General features: G+C 61.3%; 2 protein-coding genes across 11 annotated transcripts; one reads left to right on the top strand and one right to left on the bottom strand.

Moving 5' to 3' along the window:
- Positions 1-1,209: 1,209 nt before the first annotated feature.
- NOSIP (nitric oxide synthase interacting protein) lies at positions 1,210-16,679 on the bottom strand. The gene is made up of 10 exons (XM_051840690.2): positions 16,584-16,679; positions 5,272-5,316; positions 4,291-4,360; positions 4,064-4,169; positions 3,329-3,410; positions 2,226-2,385; positions 2,024-2,142; positions 1,749-1,936; positions 1,543-1,651; positions 1,210-1,320 (listed from the first exon to the last, which is right to left on the bottom strand). The coding sequence occupies exons 3-10, from the start codon at positions 4,358-4,360 to the stop codon at positions 1,249-1,251; spliced, it is 906 nt and encodes a 301-aa protein (XP_051696650.1). The 5' UTR covers positions 5,272-5,316; positions 16,584-16,679; the 3' UTR covers positions 1,210-1,248.
- PRRG2 (proline rich and Gla domain 2) lies at positions 16,601-22,047 on the top strand. 10 transcript variants are annotated; one of them, XM_070063077.1, is made up of 8 exons: positions 16,601-16,739; positions 17,494-17,546; positions 18,072-18,214; positions 18,349-18,521; positions 18,656-18,695; positions 20,288-20,423; positions 21,088-21,234; positions 21,524-22,047. In XM_070063077.1, the coding sequence occupies exons 3-8, from the start codon at positions 18,130-18,132 to the stop codon at positions 21,540-21,542; spliced, it is 600 nt and encodes a 199-aa protein (XP_069919178.1). In that variant the 5' UTR covers positions 16,601-16,739; positions 17,494-17,546; positions 18,072-18,129; the 3' UTR covers positions 21,543-22,047. The 10 variants fall into 10 exon arrangements, with proteins under 10 accessions (XP_069919178.1, XP_051696658.1, XP_051696659.1 ...); XM_051840698.2 differs by having other exon boundaries at positions 18,346-18,521; XM_051840699.2 differs by having other exon boundaries at positions 18,043-18,214; positions 18,346-18,521.
- Positions 22,048-22,233: the final 186 nt, after the last annotated feature.

Here is a 22,233-nt window from a genome sequence, read left to right as displayed (position 1 = left end):
GGGCCAGGCTAAAGTCAGAAGCCTGGGGCTCCATCCCAGTCTTCAGGGGCCCAAGAACGTGGGCCACCCTCTGCTGCTTTCCCAGGCGCATTAGCAGTTGGGACCCGGCACTAAGGACACCCAGCAGGGCCCCTCCCCGTCCTCTACCGCACCGCGCACACCTCCAGGGCCACCAAGGATCCGTTGCGGGTCCTACAGTCTGCCTTTCCAGACGGAATCCACCCCCCCCCCCTTTTTTGAAAAGATTTATTTGAAAGTCAAAGTCACACAGAGAGGAGAGGCAGACAGCGAGCGGTCTTCATCCGCTGGTTCACTCCCCAATTGGCCGTAATGGCCAGGGCTGCTCCAATCTGAAGCCAGGAGGCAGGAGCTTCTTCCAGGTCTCCCACGCAGGGACAGGGAGCTGGATGGGAAGAGGAGCAGCTCGGACTCGAACTGACACCCATATGGGATGCTGGCACGGCAGGCGCCGGCCGCTAAATCTCCTTCTTAGGCGACCCCACACCTCCCGACTCTCGCGCGCGCCATCGGCTGCCGCTGGGGCAGTGCGCTGTGCGGAGCGCGCCCGCCGCAGCCGGCGCTGCGTTTCACTCTCGCTTCCTCTCCTTGTCACGCCGCGGCCTCCGACCACAGCAGACCTATTTTCCGAGCAGACCCTGCCCCACCTCGCGGCCAGCAAGGCCACTGTTTCCAATAAAGGCGTGGGAGTTACGTGGGGGGGGGGGGCAGCCAGGCCATGCCGGGAGGACCGTTCGTGTCCAGGTGGGGCAGAGAGGGGGCGGCCTGTGCCACGCGTGAACGCGGCTGCGGCTCTCGGGGCTGGGCAAGGACTCGCGTGGGTGAGGGGTCTCGGGAAAGCCTGTGGCCGGGAATGCTCAGGAACACGGGGGGGGGGGGGGGGGGACGTGGGCACTGGGTACAAAGCGGTGGGCGGGGGCTTGCTGGGGCCCGCGAGGGGCGTGTGGGGAGCGGGGGAGACGGACACGCGGGAGGGGTGCCCGGCCAGAGCTGCGTATCTCCCGGGGCATCTCGGGTGCCCGGGCTCGGCCAGCCTCGGGGTCCTGGCGGAGGTCAGGGTGGGTTTCTGCCTGGCCGCTCCCCCCGGGGGTCAACGCCGTGCGTCCGCCTTGGGGTCAGACTCCGCGGGAGCACCCGGGCATCCCGGCCCCTCCTCGGGCCCCGCCCGCGAAGAAAGGCGCCACGCGCGACTGCGCTCCCAGCCGTTTATTCGTGGGTCTCCCCTCGCACTCAGGCCTGCATCACCGGCCGCGACTTCTCCGCCTGCAGCTTCACCCCGGAGCCCGCGAAGCCGGTGCCGCCCTGGGAAGGGAGACAGCGGGGTGAGGGCGCGGCGGGGCGGGGCGGGGAGGGTCCTACGCAGGTCGAGATGACTGGGGGGGATCGCTGCGGACAGGTCTCCGTCAGAAGGGGCGGCCGGGGCAGGGGCGGGGCCTGTGGAGAGGCGGCGGGAGGGCGGAGCCTGGGGCAGGGGCGGGGCCCGGGCGGGAGGGCGGAGTCTTGAGAGGGGGCGGGGCAGCCCACCCGCTGCAGCACGATGATGTCACGCTCGGTGAGCCGGTCTCCGTTCACGGGGTCCACCATGTCCTTCCGAATCAGCTTCTCCACGCACTCCAGCGTGACCACGGCCCCCCTGCGGGACGGGGCGGGGCGGGGTCGCAGGTCAGGGCCCCGCCGGCCCCCCGCCACGCCCCTCGCCCGGCCCGGGCTCCCCGGCTCCCCGGGCTCACGAGGGCCGCAGCACGGCGCACGGCGTCGCGTTGCTCAGGCTGTCGCGGGTCACGGCGCACACGTAGCGCTCGCTGCGCGTGATGAGCCCCACGCGGTCCACCGAGTCGTCCAGCAGCGTGAAGCGCACGGGTGTCAGGTCGGACATGCGCAGCGGCTTCCCGGACATGGGGCAGGTCACGGTGCGGGACTGCGGGCGGGGAGGTCGGGTCAGGGCGCGGCGGATGAGGTGCGGGGACGCGCGGGCGCGGGGACACCGAGGGGCGGCCCCTCTCACCGGCTTCTCCAGCTTCGTGGCCTTGGCCTCGGGGGTCAGGGACGGGACCCAGAAGCTGGGCAGCGCCTTCTCCTTGTCCTGGCCCGGGGGCCCCTCGCTGGGCCCCGCTTGTGCATTCTCTGTGGGAAAGCGGGGGCTCGGGTGCCGGCTCGGGGAAGCGCGGGCTCGGGCTCCTCCCGCCCGCCAGCCCACTCCCTGCCACCTGCGCCGGGCCCCGCGGCGGCCTTGGACGTGAAGGGGTTGAGGGGCCGGCTCACGATGGCCGCCTCCTTCTCCAGGAAGCCCCGCACTTGGTCCTGCGCTGCAGCGCGCCGCAGCTGCCGCTGCTCCTCCCGCTGGGCGCCCCGCTGCTTCTCGTAGGCCTGCGGGCGGGGCGAGGGCGCGAGAGGCTGAGGCCCAGGACGCCCCGGCGCGGGCTGGGGGCTGCAGACTCCCCAGTTCCCCAGGGCGGGGCCGCTCAGGGAAGGCAGCTGAGGCACTGCGGGGGGATGGGGAATCTGTGCCTCCTCCCCTACTGCAGGACGCCAGGCACTCCTCGCTGGGCTAGTCCGGGACTGCGCGTCGTGCCCTAGAGCCAGAGTGCCAGGGCGGAAGCCCCGACTCCGTCACCTCTGCGCCGGCCGCGGCCGCGGGGGAACTCTCCCAGCCTCGGCTTCTCCCTCTGCGAAATGGGCTCACAGTGGCGGAGGCGCCCTGCCTGTTGAGTGCTGAGTGCTGAGTGCATGTCTGTGCGGGTGCCGGGAAAACTTTGTGCACAGAATTCAAGCTAAGAGTGCTTTGGTGAACCCCCCGGGCCGTCTCCCTAACTCCCACTTCTTTCAAAGACTTCTTAGAGGAGTGGGTCTCAAAATGCAGATGGTTCGTCCTTGGAGGCCGGGCCTGGCTCTGAGTAAACACCTCGGGAATTCTTGCTGTGTGCATCTCCCACGTGCCCTGCAGTGCCTTCTAATGTGGCCCCGGGAGCCCATTTCACAGATGCTAAAACTGAGGCCCAGAGAAATGAAGACAGGGCCACTCATCCAGCAAGTCTTTGCCAGGGGCCTAGGACTGCAAGGTGGGCAACACTCGGCCCCGCCCCTGGGGTGGAGCCCGTCAGACAGCCCCAAGCAGGTACTGCTGTGACACAGCCCGAGGGAGGGAGGAGGGATGGTGACTAGGGCAGGCCCTGGGGGCCCTGGACGCAGCAGCTGAAATCAACCAGGGGAAGTGGGAGGGGAACAGCCCGGCAAAGGCCCCGGCGGAAGAGGAACCGAGACGGGAGGGCGCGGGGCGCGGGACGCTCAGCATCGGAGCCGCCCCCCTCACCTTCATCTGTCGGGCGATCTCCTTCTTCTGGTGCAGGATGTACTCCAGGATGGCCTCACGCTCATACAGGTAGCCGTCGGGGCTGCCAAGGGAAGGCGGGATGAGGAGAGCCCGGCCCTGGCCCAGGCGCACAGGCAGGGGCTCGGGGTCAGCTCCCTGCCCGGGCACCGCCGACCAGCACGGGAGGGCAGCCAAGGGCTCCCTCGCAGGCCTGGGCTGCGGAACCCTGGGCACGGCCCTCGAAGGCCCTGGAATGTCCTGTCCCTTGGGTGACCGGAGAGGAAGGCCGGCCATGCGGCGGTCAGCCGGTCCCCTGGGACCTGGGCGCCGAGGCCGGGGTGCGCGTCTCTGGGGCTGCAGAAGCCAGCAGCCACGCGACTGCGCTGGGAGGAGCCGCGGAGGCTCCGGCCCGGGTCTCCTCACTCAGCCCCGTGCGCTCCTTTCCCGCTGTTGATTTTTATCTGGGTCCACCTTAAGCAGCGGTCAGTGGCTGGGGACGCGAGGAGCCATCTGCTCTCATCACGCTCCTGTGGGACATACTGCTACCCCAGTATCTCATTGAGCTCCGTGCCGGCACGCCAGCGGCAGGCAGTGCCGTGTGCTCGCTGGGGGCCAGGCGTGCTCCAGCGCCCTCCGCCCCCCTGCAGACACCCCCCCCCCCCCGGCGAGGGCCAAGGAGCAGGGCCCCTGGGCGCTGTCCCCTTGCAGCCCCCGCCCGCCCCGTCCGCAGCTCACGTGACGACAGGATCATGGCAGGGCTGCAGAGACAGGCAGCAGCAGTCAAAATCCTTCACCGCGTCCCGGCTCAGTCGAATGTTCTGGGTCCCGTAGCCTGAGGCCGCTGGGGACAGACATGGGCGCGGGGACGGCGGGGTGAGGCGCGGGGATGGCGAGGGGTCGGCCAGGGGCTGTGCCCACTCGTGTCGAGCCCTGGGCCTGCACGTGCGCCCAGCCGCCCGTACCTGTGTCCTTCTTCTTCTCGTGGTACGTGTACACGGCCCCTGCGGTGCAGTTCTTGCCGTGGCGCGTCATCTGGGGAGGAAGGGGGTAGCGGGAGCCCAGCCGAGCCGCACGGACAGCGGGGCGGGGCGGGCACCTCACAGCTAGACGCCCACCACGGAGCCCAGTTTTAGGATAAGAAACCCCCAAGACCCTCCGGGGCTGGGCAACCCCCACCCTGACTCCTCGGCCAGTGACTGGCGATGTGAGCCAGCCTGCCTGCTTTTTTTTTTTTTGTTCCCATAAAAGGATTCTGAGTAAAATTATGTACTTGTCCTGCCAATCTCACATTTACTTTTTTCTCTTTTTTTTTTTTTTTTATTTTTTTTGGACAGGCAGAGTGGACAGTGAGAGAGAGAGAGACAGAGAGAAAGGTCTTCCTTTTGCCGTTGGTTCACCCTCCAATGGCCGCCGCGGCCAGCGCGCTGCGGCCGGCGCACCGCGCTGATCCGATGGCAGGAGCCAGGAGCCAGGTGCTTTTCCTGGTCTCCCATGGGGTGCAGGGCCCAAGCACCTGGGCCATCCTCCACTGCACTCCCTGGCCACAGCAGAGGGCTGGCCTGGAAGAGGGGCAACCGGGACAGAATCCGGCGCCCCGACCGGGACTAGAACCCGGTGTGCCGGCACCGCTAGGCGGAGGATTAGCCTAGTGAGCCGCGGCGCCGGCCCCCAATCTCACATTTACAATGTAAAATTTCCCGAGCCTAAGTAGTTGCAAAGGATACAATTTCCACAACAACTAACATTTTAAAAAAGCAACAGTTATATACTGCCTTTGACAGTGTAGCCGACACACTTTAAATAACATGATTTCAGCGCTACCATCACCCATGTGAAAAACGCGAGATCTCTGTGTGAACACGAGGCAAGTGACTGCGTTCTTTGAACTCGTATTTCTGTTCCACTTCCCTCCCTGCCACCCATTTTTTAACCTAATGTTTTACCTTTTGTGGTCAAAAATATTTTAGTGATCACTCTGTTATATTTCTCTGCAAGAAAAAAGATAGATAGGAAGTCATTTTTTTTTTTTTCAAATTCTCAGTAGATTAAGCTGCCACCTCCAACACACTCACTCAGGAGCGCCAGTGTGAGTCCCAGCTACTCCGCTTCCAAGCCAGCGTCCCGCTAACGCCCCTGGGAACAGGGGAGGACGGCCCAAGGACTCGGACCCCTGCCACCCACATGCGAGACCCAAGGACCTGGCTGCTGGCTTTGCCTTGACCCAGCTCTGCCTGTTGTCAGCATTTGGGGAGTGACCCAGCGGTTGGAAAATCTCTCTCTCTGTAACTGCCTTTCAAATAAATAAATCTTTTTTTAAAAAAGACTTTAAATTCCCACGATCCCAAGGCTCTGAGGGTGAAAAGAGCCCTTGAGACCCCTGTGGTCGCCCAAGCTGTGTAGGGAGCCCCTGAGTCGCAAACTCTCGTCCTAACAACACTGAGACATGTTCACTCTCACTCTCTCACAAGGACACGGTGGCATGGTGCAGACGATGTGCGAGGTGTCACAACCAACACCACGCTTGTGGTAATTTGTCCCGGTAGCAACAGCAAACTATCAAGGAAATGCAAATCGGAACCTCACTGACACCACGGGGAAGGCCACCATTAGCCGGCAGGTGGCGGTGAGGACACGAGGCTAAGGAGCCCCCACGCCCTGCCGGGGCCGGACTGATGCAGTGACCTTGGAAAGCAGCTGGCGACACCTTAGGACGTCGGCACCTGCCGGCCCCAGGAGCCCGCAGGTCCCCTCCTCCGTGTGCACCTCACCAGGGGCCACCCTCTGTTGGCCACGCACTCGGGCGTTCAGAGCTGCGCCATTCATAACAAAAACATCACAAACTAGAACCTTCCTGATGGCCTGAAACATGGACACACGAGGAAGCTCAGACACGGTGCTCTGTGAAAGCAGCCAGCAAGGACAGAGGGCGCGCCACTGCCACACGCACTGCACGTGGGATCTCCCACGCACCACGCAGGCCACAGACCAGACGCAGAAGGAGGCTTGCCGGCCGATTCCATTTAGATGAAGTTCCAAAATTTGCACAAATGCTTAATGGCATGAGAAGTCAACTTTCCAAGGCCGGCGCGACAGTGCAGCAGGGTGAGCCACTGCCTGCGATGCCAGTGTCCTGAAGGGGCGCCCGTTCAAGTCGTGGCTGCTCCACTTCCGATCCAGCTCCCTGCTAATGCACCTGGGAGGGCAGTGGAGGATGGCCCAAGTGCTTGGGACCCTTGTGGGAGACTTAGATGGAATTCCTCTGTGTTTCAGATAAATAAAATTAAAATTAAAAAAATTTCTTGGCCGGCGCCGCGGCTCACTAGGCTAATCCTCCGCCTAGCGGCGCCGGCACACCGGGTTCTAGTCCCGGTCGGGGTGCCGGATTCTGTCCCGGTTGCCCCTCTTCCAGGCCAGCCCTCTGCTGTGGCCAGGGAGTGCAGTGGAGGATGGCCCAGGTGCTTGGGCCCTGCACCCCATGGGAGACCAGGAGAAGCACCTGGCTCCTGGCTCCTGCCATCGGATCAGCGCGGTGCGCCGGCCGCAGTGCGCCTGCCGCGGCGGCCATTGGAGGGTGAACCAACGGCAAAGGAAGACCTTTCTCTCTGTCTCTCTCTCTCACTGTCCACTCTGCCTGTCAAAAAAAAAAAAAAAAAAAAAATTCTTTTTTTAAAAAAGAGGAGGTAGCCGTTTGGTGAAGTGGTTAAGTCACTGCGGGGGACATCTGCATGCCATAGGGGAGTGCTTGGCTGCGTCCCGGCTGCTCCACTTCCAATCCAGCCTCTCGCTAAGGCACCTTGGGAGGCAGCAGACGATGGCCAAGTACTTGGGTTCCTGCCACCCACGTGGGAGACCCAACTGAATTCAGGCCTCCTGGCTTACAGCAAGGTATTTGGGGAGTGAGCACTGGATGGAAGATCTCTCTCTCTCCGTCTCTCCCTCTCTCCCCCACCCCACCTTTCAAATAAGATGAAGACAAGAGAAAATTTTTTAAGATTTATTTTATTTGAAAGGCCAAGTGACAGAGAGACAGACAGAGACAGTGTACACAGAGAGAGAGAGGTCCTCCATCCACTGGTTCACTCCCCAAATGGCTGCAATGGCCAGGGCTAGACTAGGCTGAGCCAAGAGCCAGGAGCTTCTTCCAGGTCTCCCACATGGGTGCAGGGGCCCAAGCATCTGGGCCATCCTCCACTGCCCTCCCAGGCACATTAGCAGGGAGCTCGATTGGAAGTGGAGCAGCCGGGATTCCAACCAGTGCCCATATAGGAGGCTCTGGCAGCACAGGCAGCGGCTTAACCCACTGCATCACAATGCTGGCTGGCCCCTAAACATTTTATTTTTAAGAGACACAAGTGCGTTCAGGTGCAGAAGCACCGTGGGAGCTACAGACTGCAAGTGGTTCAGCACTTGGCCAGGACACAGACTTGAGGCCGGAGGCATCCTGTGAGCTACTGAGGTGGTGGGAGGCGGCTTATCTGAAATCGGAGGGGAAGTTCGAGAACCAGAAGTGGATGGGTGTGGTCCCCCCCACAGGTGCCTGTGTGCACCCTGCGCTTTCCGGCTGTGCAGGTTTGGAGCCGCCCCATCTTTCTCATGGAGATGTGAGCGGGTCTCCAGGGCTCAGACTGTCCCTGGATATATGAACTGCACTGGGGTGCACCTGCTGGCCCTGCCACCCACGCCGGGAACCCTGATGCATTCCTGGTCCTGGCTTTAGCTTGGCCATTCGGGGAGAGAACCAGCGGATGGATGATCTCCCTCTCTCTGTGCCCTTCAAATCAGTAAACAAACATTTTTTTTTTTTGAAAAATGAATGAAAAAAAGAGAGGTGTGGCGGGTACCGTGCGGGTCCACACACGGAGGTGTGGGCAGCGCAGCTCTGCCCGGGCTGGTGACTCCCTTCTTGAAGCCTCAGTTTCCCTTGGTGAGAACGGGGAAGCAGTGGGCCCCAGCATGGGACGGGAGTGCTGCGCCCTCTGGCCGGGGCCTTCAGCAAAGATTCCTTCCTGTCCTCCGGCGGCAAGCAGGGTCCAGAAACGTGGGGGTGGGGAGCCACCCCGTGCCCCAGCATTGTAAAAAGCAACTCCACCTTCATGGCGCCCTTCTGGGCGCTGTAAAAAACCTCACCTTTCACACTGAAAACTTGAACCACGGCCTCTGAGCCGCAGCGCTTTCTCGCCCCCTACTGGCACTTCTGGGGAGTGCTCTGGTTTTTAGTCTTGTTTAGAGATTGGAAAGCAGAGACCCTGGGAACCACCAACCCAGCGGAAGCGCAGAACGTCCCCCCACCCTGGAAAGACCCCCTCTTGCCCCTCGCAGCCAGTGTGCCCCTGCAGCAAACAGAGGACTGCTGGCAGGCAGGGCCTATGCTCCCTGCCTGCCAGGCCCTGCCCCCACTCTGCCCCACCGCAAGCTTCTAGAATAAGTGTCCAACACCTGCCACTTCCCTCACTCACCTGCCGCCGGCTGGCCCCGGCCCCCCCGCCACTCCTGAAGGTCGCACTGACCTCGTGGGCAGGTTCCCTGCTCTATTCTTAGTCGTCAACTGTCTGACACTCTGTGGTATGTGGCACGGGTGCCTCTCCCAGCCCAGAGACACCGGGTGGGTGTCCGGGGCCAAGAGTGGACACAAAGACGCTCCCCCAGAAGCAGGAGGAAGGGCCATGGAGGGGGCACTTCTTCACTTCCCCTGGCGACAGCCAGAGTCGTCACAGGCAACAGTGCTGGGCCCTGACCACTCTCAGAGCCCCCAGGGTCATCAGTCCCCCGCCTGTCACCTCGGGGCCTGTCCAGTGGCCATCCTACCTGGCGCGTGGGTCACCCGCAGCAGTGCTGGCAGAGTCAGGTCCAGGGACTCGAGGGGCCTCAAGATGCTCCCACAACAAGCCTGCAGGCTGCTTTCCCCACTCCCCCAGGAGCGTCTGTGGAATCTCCTAGACTCTATCATGGATGGACGGGGGTGGGGGGGTACTGCTGGAGCTGAAGGGGACTGGGCGTGCGCTGCATGTTCTTTTCTTTCTTTTTTTTTTTTAAAAAAAGATTTATTTTATTTATTTGACAGACAGTTATAGAGTGAGGCAGAGCCAGAGAGAGAAAGTCTTCCACCCGCTAGGTCACTCCTCAAATGACTGCAATGGCCAGAGCTGAACTAATCCAAAGCCAGGAGCCAGGAGCCTCCTCCAGGTCTGCCACGTGGGTGCAGGGGCCCAAGGACTTGGGCCATCCTCCACTGCTTTCCCAGGCCATGACAGAGAGCTGGGCGGGAAGAGGAGCAGCCGGGATTCAAACCGGTGCCCATATGGGATGCTGGCGCTGCAGGCAGCGGCTTTAATCCACTGCACCACAGTGCCAGCCCCTCTTTTCTTTTTTAACAGATTTATTTTATTTATTTGAGAGGCAGTTAAAGAGAGTGAAGAGAGAGGGAGATCTTCCATCCACTAGTTCACTCCCCAAATGGCGCTAACAGCCAGAGCTGGGCTGGGCCAAAGCCAGGAGCCTGGAGCTCCATCTGGTCTCCCACATGGGTGGCAGGGGCCCAAGCACTTGGGCCATCTTCTGCTACCTTCCCAGGCACATTAGCAGGGAGCTGGATGGAAAGCGAGCGCTGTGGCATAGCGGGTAAAGCCGCTGGCAGTGCCGGCATCCCATATGGGGGCCGGTTTGTGTCCCGGCTGCTCCACTTCTGATCTAGCTCTCTGCTACGGCCTGAGAAAGCAGATGGTGGGCCCCTGCCACCCACATGGGAGACCGGGAAGAAGTTTCTGGCTCTTGGCTCCAGCCTGACCCAGCTCTGGCTATTGCAGCCTTCTGGGGAGTGATCTGGTGAAAAGAAGGACTCTGTGTATCTCTCTGTCTCTCAAAATAAATAAATCTTAAAAAAAAAAAAAAAAGAACCCACATAAACAAAAGCTCTGTGTCTGCAATGACTTTGATGATCCCAAGCCCAAAAAGTGTGCGCAGCTCTGGCCGAGGGTGGAAGGGCTGGCAGGTGGCGGGCCAGGATTTCGACACTCCCGGAAGCACACCAGGCTGTGTTGTCCTCAGTGAGGCGGCTTCAAAACAGAACCCGGGACTTGTGCCACCTTCCTCCAGAGGAAACAGCCACAGAGCAGAGGCCATTGTTAGTGTCCAGCCGCCTCACGGGGCGGGGACAGGCAAAGCCGGATGGAACCTGGGCACCAGGCTCTAGGCCCGCCTTGAGAACCAGGTGACACCTGCCGGTCCTCCCAGGAAAGTCCCAACCTGAGGATAAGGCCCAGCCCATTGGTTTTTCCATACAAAGTCTCTGAGGTCGAGGATAGTTTATTCTCTTAGGACATCTCAACAATCCAGGCGCTAAATTTTCATCGACAACACTTGATCTATATTTAGGATTCAGAGAGTTTACAAGTATGCGTGTGCGCACACCCGGATTCCTGCCTGGGAAAGCCGTGGGGAATGGGCCCCTGCACCCATATGAGAGACCTGGACGAAGTGTCTGGCTCCTGGCTTCAGTCTGGCCAAGCCCTGGCTGTGTGGCCATCTGGGAAGTGAGCCAGCAGCTGGAAGCTCTCTCTGTCTCTCTGCCTTTCAAATAGATAAATAAATCTTTCTTAAAAAGTTTCCCAGTAACTGAATCAAACATCAGTGAGTGTTCAAATTCAAACAAGCTAAAATGAAGTACAAATCAGGGGCAGCCCCTGAGCCGCACACCACGAGGTGCCTGGCGGCTGACCCCGGGGTGGTGGCCGGGGCATTGCACTAAGATGCAGGAGCACTGATGCCAAGGCCAAGTGCGGAAGCCCGCGTGGACTCCTCCATGTCCAGCGGCTGCACACGGCCCGCACCCTCTCCCCACAGTTGGTTCATTTCAGTCCAGAGCCTTTCGGGGGGGTGGGGGGGGTGGGAGGGCCTTCAAGAAGCTGAAGAATGCTACAGTCACATGGAGCCCTGCAGGCCACTCCGGGGGTGACCTACACTCAGCAGGACCCCGCTGTATGGAGACAGTGTTTCCCAGGCTGCTTAGGCGCTGACACATTTTAACTCCCCTGAAGAGCAAAGCCACCCAAGCCTTTGCTACAAATGAGGAAACCTGCACGGGGCGGGGGCCAAGGTTCCACGCCAGCCAATCAGGCAGCCCAGCCCGGGAGTCTGTGGCCTTGACCATCAGCTGCCGCCCCCCCCGGGGGGGGGCAAGATGGCCTCGGGGACTGGTCCTGCCCTCCTGCTCTGGGGTGACTGACTCAGCAGCCCGAGGTCGCTCTTGTACCTGACCCTGCCCCAGAGGCTCCCTCACAGCCCTGTCCTCCTCTACCCCTCAGACCGGGAGCCCTAGAAGCGGCCTGGGATGGTGACCCAGTCTGGGTCCTGGCACTGCCCGCTGCCTGACAGGATCAGCCGCCTCCCACCCCAGGGCAGGGAGAGGTTCGAGATCAATGAACCAATCACCCAGCAAAAGCACTGGGAACAAAGCCATCACAGCCACTCAGCACCTGGGAATCCCCGGGGGCTCCTCCCGCCCCAGGGGTCACACCTGGGGGGCTCCTCCCGCCCCAGGGGTCACACCTGGGGGGCTCCTCCCCTCCTCCAGGTGGGAAGACACAGAGACAGACATCTCGCTCAGTCAGTTCTTCCCACACTAGCCCAGGGAGCGTCTCAAAACAGAACCAGGGGGGCGGGGAGGTGTCGGCTGGTTCAGCCACCACCTATGATTCCAGCACCCCACACAGAAGCCGGTTCAGGTCCTGGCTGCTCCACTTCATATCCAGCTCCCTGCTGATGCACCCGGGAAAGCAGCACAAGATGGCCCAAGGGCTCTGGTCCCTGTCAGCCACATGGGAGACCCTGTGGAGTCCCAGGTCCCTGGTGTTGGCCGGGCCCAGCCCTGGCCACCGTGGCCACTTGGGGAGTGAACCAGCAGATGGAGGGTGTGCTCGCTCGGTTTCAAATACATAAACCAATTCATCTTTTTTTTTTTTTTTTTTGTAACTACTACTGAGATACGGCTCAGGATAAAAAGCAAACTGCTCAGGGCGTGAGAGCAGGAGAAATGGCAGGACGGGAAGCCGCCCCTCGGCAGCCCCTGACGAAGCTGAGCCAGGCCTGGCTGGTGATGCTGCGGAGGCGGGGGGCTGGTGATGCCGCGGAGGCGGGGGGCATTCCCCGGGGCTCATCCTGGCTTCTGGAGAAGGGGAAAACATGGGTTCATCACGGCGGCGCTCACAGTGTCCACCTGTCTCAGTCTACACAGGCCGCTGGAACCAAACACCACAGGCAGGACGGCTCGGACAGCAAAACCGCACTTCATGGCCCTGCAGCCTAGCAGTCCAGCATGGGGGGGGGACTGGACAGGACGGCAAGGGCTCGCTTCCTCCCCTTCCTCCCCACCAAGCCTCAGGTGGGGGCCCCACCCCATACCCACACCTGCAGGCAGTCACACCGGGCCTCATGAATGCGGGGGGGGGGGGGGGCAGGGACTCATCAGAACTCCCAACGTTGCCAGCTCTGAAATGGGAAAACCAGGCACTGCACAGGCGAAGGCACAAGCCCTGAACTGATCGTCCTAATCGGCTGCGCCCACACTTATTCAAGCCTTTGGATCCAATTTCCTGATTCTAGGCAGTCAGGGAATACGGCAGACCGGCGGAAGAAGCGGTCAGCTGGCGAACAACCTCACCCTGCGGGCCACGGCCCCTGTAGCAGCTGCTTACGAATGGGCGAGTTCCAATGAGACTCGACCTGACCTGAGTCACACATTGTCACAGGTCACGAGATGTATTCCGATTTTTTCTGGTTATTTAAAAATGTTGAACACCATTCTTAGTTTGCAGACTGTGCAAAACGGGCAGCAGCTGCAAGCATCAGACCTCTGACAAAGGAATTCTATCCAGAATATATAAAAAATGCACAACGCGGGGCCAGTGCTGTGGCGTAAGGGGTTAAGCTGCCACCCGCAGCACTGGCATCCCGTATGGGCACTGCTTCCAGTCCCAGCTGCTCCACTCCTGATCCAGCTCCCTGCTAATGCACCTGGGAAAAGCAGCGGAGGACGGCCCAGGTGCACCCGTGTGGGAGACCCGGACGAAGCTCCTGGCTCCTGGCTTCCATCCGGCTCAGTCCAGGCTGTTGCGGCCATTTGGGCAGTGAACCAGTGGATGGAAGATAACGTTCTCTGTCTGTCTGTCTGTCTCTCTCTCTAACTTTGCCTTTCAAATAAATAAAAAGAAAGAAAAAAAAAACCTCAATAATCCAAAGACAACTCAATTTAAACAAAAAGGCAAGAATTGAAGAGACATTTCACCAAAGACATACAAATGGCCAATAAGCACCTGAGAAGCCATGCAAGAAGTTACTCGTTAAGGAAGTTCAATCAAAACCGCAATGACCCGGTTGCCCCTCTTCCAGGCCAGCTCTCTGCTATGGCCAGGGAGTGCAGTGGAGGATGGCCCAGGTGCTTGGGCCCTGCACCCCATGGGAGACCAGGATAAGCACCTGGCTCCTGGCTCCTGCCAGGATCAGCGCGGTGCGCCGGCTGCAGCGGCGGCCATTGGAGGGTGAACCAACGGCAAAGGAAGACCTTTCTCTCTCTGTCTCTCTCTCTCACTGTCCACTCTGCCTGTCAAAAAAAAAAAAAAAAAAAAAAAAAAAAAACCGCAATGAGACGCCTGTTCACAGCCTCTACGACGATTACGCAGGATCAAAGGCAGGGCGGGCATCGCGGCACAGCGGGCTGAGCTGCACTTGGGACGGCCGCATCCCATGTGGAGCACCGACTCACGTCCCCTCCACTTCCAACCCCGCTTCCTGCTAACGTGCCCAGAAGGCAGTGAGTGAAGTGTTGGGATCTGGGCCACCCATGCAGGAGACCTGGATGGAGCTCCTGGCTTTGTCCTGGCCCAGCACTGGCTGGTGTGGGCTTTTGGGGAGTGAACCACCAGATGCAAGATCGCTCTCTTTGTCCCTCCCCCGCCCCCCCCCGCCCTGCAAATAAATACATAAACAAAATAAACAAATCTTAAAGAAAAAGAAATGAAAACATTGTCCACACAGAAGCTTGCACACAAGAGCTCATAGTAGCAATATCTGTAAGATAAGAAGTGGAAACTACCCAAATGTCCATCAGCCGATGGCTGGTATATACCCCACACAACAGGCGTCAGTACACCCCACGCAACAGGCGTCAGCACATCCCACACAACAGGCGTCAGTACACCCCACGCAACAGGCGTCAGCACATCCCATGCAACAGGCGTCAGTACACCCCACGCAACAGGCGTCAGTACACCCCACGCAACAGGCGTCAGTACACCCCACACAACAGGCGTCAGTCAGTACATCCCACACAACAGGCGTCAGTACATCCCACACAACAGGCGTCAGTCAGTACATCCCACACAACAGGCGTCAGCACATCCCGTACAACAGGCGTCAGTACACCCCACACAACAGGCGTCAGTCAGTACATCCCACACAACAGGCGTCAGCACATCCCACACAACAGGCGTCAGCACATCCCGTACAACAGGTGTCAGTACACCCCGCACAACAGGCGTCAGTACATCCCACACAACAGGCGTCAGTACACCCCACACAACAGGCGTCAGTACACCCCACACAATAGGCGTCAGTACATCCCACACAACAGGCGTCAGTACACCCCACACAATAGGCGTCAGTACATCCCACACAACAGGCGTCAGTACATCCCACACAACAGGCGTCAGTACATCCCACGCAACAGGCGTCAGTACATCCCACACAACAGGAAATGATCAGCCATAAAGGTGATGAAGGGGTGGGCATTTGGCCTCCTGCTCATGATGGCTGCACCCCCATGGGAGTGCCTGGGTTCAAGTCCCTGCTCTGCTCTGGATCCAGCTTCCCGCTCGTGTGCACCATGGAGGGTGGCAGGGATGGCTTGAGGTCCTGGCTCCCAGCTCAGCCCTCCTCCAGCCCTGGCTGTGGCCGCGGGGTAATGCAAGCCAGCTATTGTGGGCATTTGGGGAGTGAACCAGCAAAGTGGAGCGCGTGCGCGCTCTCTCTCTCTCTCTCTGGGTATATCTGTGGCTCTCAAGTGAAAAAGAATGAAAAGTATGGAGGAACTATTCCAAATTAAGGGGCAGCACTGCGGTTCAGCAGGCTAAGCCGCTGCCGGCGACACCCCCACCCCATACAATCCCCACTGCTCCACTTCCAATCTGGCTCCATTAACAAGTGCGAGGGCCACTGCCACCCCCGGACCAGCCTGGGCCACTGTGGACCCAGTGGGTAAGAGAGTGCACGTTCTCTCTCACTCTCTCTGTAACTCTGACTTTTAAATAAATTAAAAATATTTTAAAAAGCAAGATTTCAGAGACAGCACTCACTTCACTGGATCCTGATTCAAAAGAACCAATGGCAAAAAAAATGTCCAGAATAAAACCCTTTTAGGGGCAAGCGCTGTGACGCAGATCAAGGCCTGCCTCAGTCGCGTCCTACAGGCTTGGCGCTAAGACGCCCGGGGGGCAGCAGGCAACGGCCCGGCCCGGCGCTGGGGCCCCTGTCACCCACGCGGGGGGCGCAGGTGCGCTCCGGCTTCCAGCCGCTGTGGGTGAGCAGCAGATGGGGGCTGTCTGTGCCTTTGCCTCCCGAATAAAAAACGAATCTTAAACCCAAGGATTTCTGAGACACTGGATTTGAACATGGACCACGTATTGGGCATGATAACGGCACCGCGACCCCGCAAGAAAACCCCTCCCCGCGAGTGCTGCAGTAGTTAGGGGCGAAAGGTCATGACTCGATGCTTTAAAAAATTCAGCAAGTGTGGCAAAAAAAAAAAGGGGGCCCCTCCGGGCAGCAGGCATCCCCACGGACGTCTCTCTCTACGCAAGTTGGAACATTTTCCTAATACAACCGCCCCACGCATCCCCCGAAAGGCGCACGCTCACACCGAGTCAGGACGCGAACCCCACAGGGAAACCCCGAGACCCCAGCCCCGCGCCGTGCACGCGGCGGCCAGGCGGCTTCCGCCCCCTCCGCCCCCAGGTCCCGGCGGGCGCCCCCTCCCCCGGGGATCCCCAGCCCCGCGCACCCCCCACCGACCGCCCCCCGCCGGCACTGGCAGGGGACGCTGGGAGATGTAGTTCGGCGCCAAACCAGCGACGCCGGCGGGCTTTATTCATGATTGACAGGAAAGGCGGCCATGGAAACCGTGCCCCCGCTTCCCGCAAGACCGTAGGCCGCTGGCCCGCGAGGGGCCGATCCCAACAACACTACCCCTCCACCACCTGGAACTCACCTCCCAAACGACGCCTCGGTCCCCAGTCGCCTCTTCAAGTGTGCCCCTACACCGGAAAAGAGCACTGTTTTCCCCCTCCGCCGCATCCACTTCCGCCCGGCAGAAGCGACCGGATGTAGAGCTGCCCCTAGTTACGGAGGCCGTACGCCTGCCTAGGTAAGTTCTCTCTTCGTCTTCTCCTCCCTCCGGAAACGAGAGTAGCAACTCGAAGGTTCCGGTTTATCAAACGGGTGTGACTGGCGAACGCTTAGTATGTGCTAGGCATGTCGCAGGGCGGACGGTTTCCTGCCGGATTCCCAGGCTTGCTGAGTCTTTGTAAGATGGAGATTAAGGACTAAATACGTCCGCGAGAGAACGCAATGCCCACTTCCCCGAGTATACTATCCATTCTTCTTGTGGTCTCATTGAGACCATTGAGAAGGGAGGCAGTCTCCCCATTTTACAGACAGAACAGTTGAGTCCGGGAGTCATAGCCATGGCAGCCCCTCAGGAAGCGCGGATTCCCCCCCCCCCCCCCCGGCGCTGCCCGGCTGCCCCAGGGGCCAGCATACGGTTCCCGCCCTTTTCCAGGGTCTAGGGACCCACAGGTATTTCCCCAGCTCGGCCAGGCTAGCTCCCTGCAGAGAGGCGGAGCCGACGTGGGGGCGGGAGCCCGCGGGAGGGGCGCAGATCCAGTGCCCTAAGCGCCCCCACGGTGATGGAGACCCCGGCTCCTCGCGGGGGCTCTCATCCTTAGGCCCGCCATCCCAAGGTCCCTTTAAATACTTTGTCCCTTACCTGAGCCCCGCCCAGGGCAGGTAATCCTTAGCCCCGCCCCTCTGCCTGAAACCGGGATCGGGCCCGGAGCTGGGACTGGAGCACCCCTCCTCCCTCTCCCCTCCCCTCCCCTCTCTCTTCTCCCCCTTCCCAGCTGGCCACCGCGGGCCGAGGCGGCCCTGGACAGGTCCTCACAGGTCTGGGCGGGTAAGTGAGGGCTCCTGGAGGCAGAGCCGGGTCTGGGGACCCAGGCGTCCTGGCTTGTCCTCCCTGGTACCCCAAAACTCAGAGATGGGGGGACCGATGGCCCAGGGTCCCGGTCCTCGCGGGCCCTTGGTCGCCAGAATACAGGGCCCTGCTCCTGCCTCTGCTGTGACCTTTGCCCTCTGTGGGTGATGTGGCAATGAGCGTGGAGAGTGTGTAAGTGGGAGCTGCCCGGGGGGAAGGGACCCCAGTCAATCAGCAGGGGCCTGCTGTGTGCCCAGCCCTGTGCTGGGTGCTGCAGACTCGCTGGAGGACGGGCAGGACAAGCCTCCGGCCCCCAGAAGCCCCCTGCCTCCCCTCACACCTGGCCCTGACATCTGCAAACTGGGGCTCTGTGCCTCAGTTTCCCCATCTGTGAAACGGGAGTGATAATAGTTCTGTTTTGGCAAAAATGAAAATAAGGCAACGCAGACAAACCAGGTCTGGGACCGCTTCTCAGGGCCTGCTGCTTGCATTCCTGGGCCACAGGGGACCCGGGGACACCTTGCATCGCTCACCAGGGGCTGGCTCCAGGCGTCCACAGACAATGACAGGCCACCCCTCTCTGCTGCTGCTGTACATGGGGCTGACCTCCTGCCTGGATCCTTCGTACAGCGAGGAGCAAGACCAAGGTGAGTAGTCAGAGAAAGACCAGGATCTGCCGTGGCTCCTGGGTCAGGACCCAGGACCCCAAAGCCCTCGGTCCCCTCAAGGCCCTGACCCTGGCCCTCTGTTTTCCTGTTACTCTTGTCTTTGGGCCCAGTAGTCTTCCTGGGCTCCCCAGAGGCCCAGAGCTTCCTGGCCAGCCACAGGCGGATCCCCAGAGCCAACCACTGGGACCTGGAGCTGTTCACACCGGGGAACCTGGAACGGGAGTGTCACGAGGAGAGGTGTTCCTGGGAAGAGGCCAGGGAGTACTTTGAGGACAACACTCTGACGGTGAGGGCCCTGGGGTGCGCCGGGGCGGGGGGAGAGGGGATGTGGCCCTCGACTCCCTCCCCCCCGGGAAATCCAGGAGAGCTGCCTGGGGCCTCACTGCTGTGCCCCCTTCTCTCCCACTGCTGCCCATCAAGGAGCGCTTCTGGGAGGGCTACATCTACAATGGCAAAGGAGGTGAGTGGGGGAGAAGCCCTGTTCTGTTGTCTGTGCAGCTAGGAAGTCCCCTTCCCGTGGAGGCCAAACTGACGCCCCCCCCCCCCAAAATTAGGCACCAAAGCATCTGCTCTCCCCCTCCCAGGCCCCTCCCAGAGCCCCTGCCCCGGGGCTCCCACCGGGGTGACTGACAGCCTTGGGCTCACGGGGGCAGCCCACCTGAGTCCCTTTCTTTGAAGTCCACAGCCCCAGCCCCTATGGCAGCTTGGTTGCTAGGGGGGCTGCTCCCTAGCAACAGAGCCAGGGGAAGAAGCGGGGCCTCCCTCACCTGCCGGGTTTGCCCACCCTCTAACCTCGTCTTGGCTGCAGCTGTGTTGCTAAGGGGGCTGCTCCTTAGCAACGGGGCCTGGCCAGGCCAGACAGAGGAAGCCCGGAGCACTACCTGGCTGGGTCCCCCTCCCCCACGGCCCCATCCAAGCCTCCAGCCTGGTTGCTAGGGAGGCCGGCTCCCTAGCAACCGCACCTAGCTCCAGGACCCAAGGCCTCCTGCCCACTGGAGGGGCCCCCTCCGGGCAGCAGATGCCCCACCCACTTGTGGCCTGGTTGCTAGGGATGGAGGCACCCTAGCAACAGGCCCCCCTAAGTCTGGGCCAGAGCCCTCCTGTTTGAGCCTGGCTCCTCGGGGGAGGTAGCTCCTTGTGCCGCAGGCTCCGTGAGGCCTATGGTATCCTGGAATGCACCTGAAACCTGCTGGCTGGCCCCTGCCTTCTAACCGTGCAGCTGTCAGCCAAGGGTCTCGAAGAGAGCACACCTCCCCCAGTCCCAGAGCTCCGGAGGCTTCCCAGAGCCCGGGTCTCCCTGTGCCCCCTTCTCCCGGGGCAGGAGGTCTCGGATCGCTGCAGCGGCTGCACCTCAGCGTCCTAGACATCAGTTATCGGGGGGGGGGGGCAGCCCCTAAGCGCCTGCTGTGTGCAAGGACCCTTTCCTAGCCTATACCAGGGAGAAGACTCCCTCTGCTCTCAGGATGGAGGCCCCTGTCAAAGGAGCCGCGCTCCAGGCTGGGTAGTGTGGCCCGACCACGGGCACCCCCCCCCCCGTGTGCCCTCACGCTCACTTCAGACATGAACGGTGCATTTAGCCGGCTGGCCTGTGCTATCATTGGCTCAGTGTGGCACACTCAGCACTGGGGCTCTCGAAGCCGGCAGTGTCCTGGGCTTCAATACCAACCAGCCCTGGAGGCTGTGGCCCTGGCTCTTGGGCATTTCACCCACCCCGTGTCCGGGGGGCAGGGCGGAGGGTCTTTGCGGTCATGGGGCATGGCTACCGTGTTTCCCATCCCAGAGGAAGTTCTCACGGGCCCTTGACACAGTCCTTAACCAGTCACAGCCTGGAGGGTGCAGGATATGGTCTCCATTTTATAGGGTGGGTAACAGAGGTTGGGGGGTGGGGGAGCTGGGTGGCCTGCCCGAGGTTGCAAGGCTGGGAAGTGGCCCCAGCCCTGCCTAACTCCATAAGCCACGCTCCTCTCTTACGGGGAAAGAACTTGGATTTTGGGTTGTTGGTTGGGTGGCAGTCCCTGAGACAACAACTCCCCTCCCCCCACCACCACCCAGGGCGTGGACGGATAGACGTGGCTGGCCTGGCAGTGGGGCTGACCTGTGGCCTCTTGCTCATCGTCCTGGCTGGCCTGGGAGCATTCTGGTATCTGCACTACCGACGCAGCCGAAGCCAGCAGTCCTGTCCCCAAGAGTAAGGGGGCTTGAGGGAGGAGGGACCCGGGGGCCCTATGCCACCTGCCCACGGGAGGACCACCCCCACAGGGCACCAGATGCCCCCACCCATCTGTGGCCTGGTTCTGGGTGGGGGGCAGCTCCTTGGTGCAGGCCCAGTGAAGGCGGAGGGCAGGGGAGGGAAGGGCGGGTTGACCCGAGGAGACGTGAGCAGGTGCCCACCTGAGGACAGCGTGGTGGGCAGTGAGTCTGAGCTTGCTGGCGTCTGTCCAGACCCCCAGCACCTGGTTCATGGGGGAGCCCTGTCACCACGTGCAGCCACCTTGCTGTCTTTGGAGTCCAGCTGTTACTTGAGAGCCCTTGGTGGTACCTTGGTCTCCATGGAGACAGGGTGGGGGTGTCTTTCCTGCTGATGAGGTCTCAGGGTGTGAGCGCAGGTGTTGAGAGGCTGGGGGTCTAGGGGTCTTTGAGGATGCGTAGATTCTAGGGGAGATTTGGGGACTCTGGAGCTACTGCGTAGCTGTGTTCCTGTCTGCAAGGATGCACGGAGTTCTGTCTCTGCAGGGCTCTCTCTCCGTGACTCTGCTGTGTCTGGCGCACCTGTGTGCTCCGTGGGAGACTGGCCTCTCCCTGAGTCCCTGTCCCACAGGTTTCCCTGCTGACCCCACCTTTTGTGTCCCCAGAACCGGGCTCATCAGCCCTCTCAATCCTCGGAGCCCCCTGGAGCCGCCGACGCCCCCTCCTCCGCCCCCACCCCCAGGCCTCCCCACCTATGAACAGGCACTGGCCGCCTCCGGGGTGCACGACGCACCTCCACCCCCTTACACCAGGTGGGGGGCGGGGCTTCCCAGGGGCGGGGCGCAAGGGGGAGGCGTGGGCTCGGGGGCGGGGCTTGGAGCTGGGGGCTTGTTACCTGGGGCCGGACTTGAAGCGCGGGGGCGGGGCCCTGTGCAATTGTCTGTAGGGGCGTGGCCCGGCGTGGTCTATGGAGCCTTGTGGGAGGGTGGGGCTTACGCCCAGAGGGCCCAGGATTGGCTGAGACGCTAAGGGCGGGTCGGAGTGGTCTTGGGTGAGGGGTGGGGGGAAAACAGCCTCCCCACTGCGCCCCTCCTCTCGCAGCCTTAGGAGGCCCCACTAAGGAACAGCTTCAGCCTGGACTTCCCGAGCTGTGCCCCCGATTCACACCGGATTCCGGAAGCCCCCCGGGCCCCTCGGACAGCGGAGCTGAGCTTGGTGGGCGGTGGGAGCAGAGGTCGTCCAGCCTGCGGCCCACCCTGCCACACGTGTCCCCGCGTCCTGGCCCCGTGCGGGCCCCCGCGCTCCCCTCACTCTGGGGGTGACCGCCAGCCCCGCCTGCGGGGTAGGCATGAGCGCGTGGAGGCCCGGACTCGGGGCGCGGGCCGGCCCGTGCGGGCACGTAGGACCCGACCCTCGCCCGCCCATGCCCTGGGGCACGCACGCGCGTGTCTTCTGCGACCCCGAGAAAGGGTGATGGGGGGCACATTTGCAAGCGTGCTCGGTGGGGACGCCGGCCCTACACCCGGGGCACTGGAGTGAGCTGCTCTCTTAAATAAAATCCTTCGGGAAAAAGACCCAAAAAAGCGGAAACAATGCAAAAAAATAAAATAAAACTAAAAATTGAACTGCACTCTCGGGCTCGTCTGCGCGCGGCCGAGCCGGCTTTCCTAGCAAGCTCTGCGTTTACACCCCCAGGCCCAGCTAGCGCTCGGTCCCTCTCGCTCGCTCGCTTTTTTTTTTTTTTTTTTTTTTTTTTTTTGCATTTGCACGGGATTGTGGGAGGAAGCGGAGCGCAGCCAGACACCCCGCCG

The sequence above is a fragment of the Oryctolagus cuniculus genome, chromosome 18 (assembly GCF_964237555.1).
Source record: "Oryctolagus cuniculus chromosome 18, mOryCun1.1, whole genome shotgun sequence".
NCBI classification, from domain to species: domain Eukaryota; kingdom Metazoa; phylum Chordata; class Mammalia; order Lagomorpha; family Leporidae; genus Oryctolagus; species Oryctolagus cuniculus.
This window is presented reverse-complemented; position numbering and strand designations above follow the sequence as displayed.

Coding starts and splice junctions, on each gene's coding strand:
- NOSIP (XM_051840690.2), bottom strand. CDS start 4,360: ATGACGCGCCACGGCAAGAACTGCACCGCAGGGGCCGTGTACACGTAC. Junction 3,411..4,063: donor TGCCATGATCCTGTCGTCAC/GTGAGCTGCGGA, acceptor TTCCCTTGGCAG/CCCCGACGGCTACCTGTATG. Junction 1,937..2,023: donor CCACGAAGCTGGAGAAGCCG/GTGAGAGGGGCC, acceptor CCCCGCCCGCAG/TCCCGCACCGTGACCTGCCC.
- PRRG2 (XM_051840698.2), top strand. CDS start 18,130: ATGACAGGCCACCCCTCTCTGCTGCTGCTGTACATGGGGCTGACCTCC. Junction 18,215..18,345: donor CAGCGAGGAGCAAGACCAAG/GTGAGTAGTCAG, acceptor CTTTGGGCCCAG/TAGTCTTCCTGGGCTCCCCA. Junction 20,424..21,087: donor CAGCAGTCCTGTCCCCAAGA/GTAAGGGGGCTT, acceptor TTGTGTCCCCAG/AACCGGGCTCATCAGCCCTC.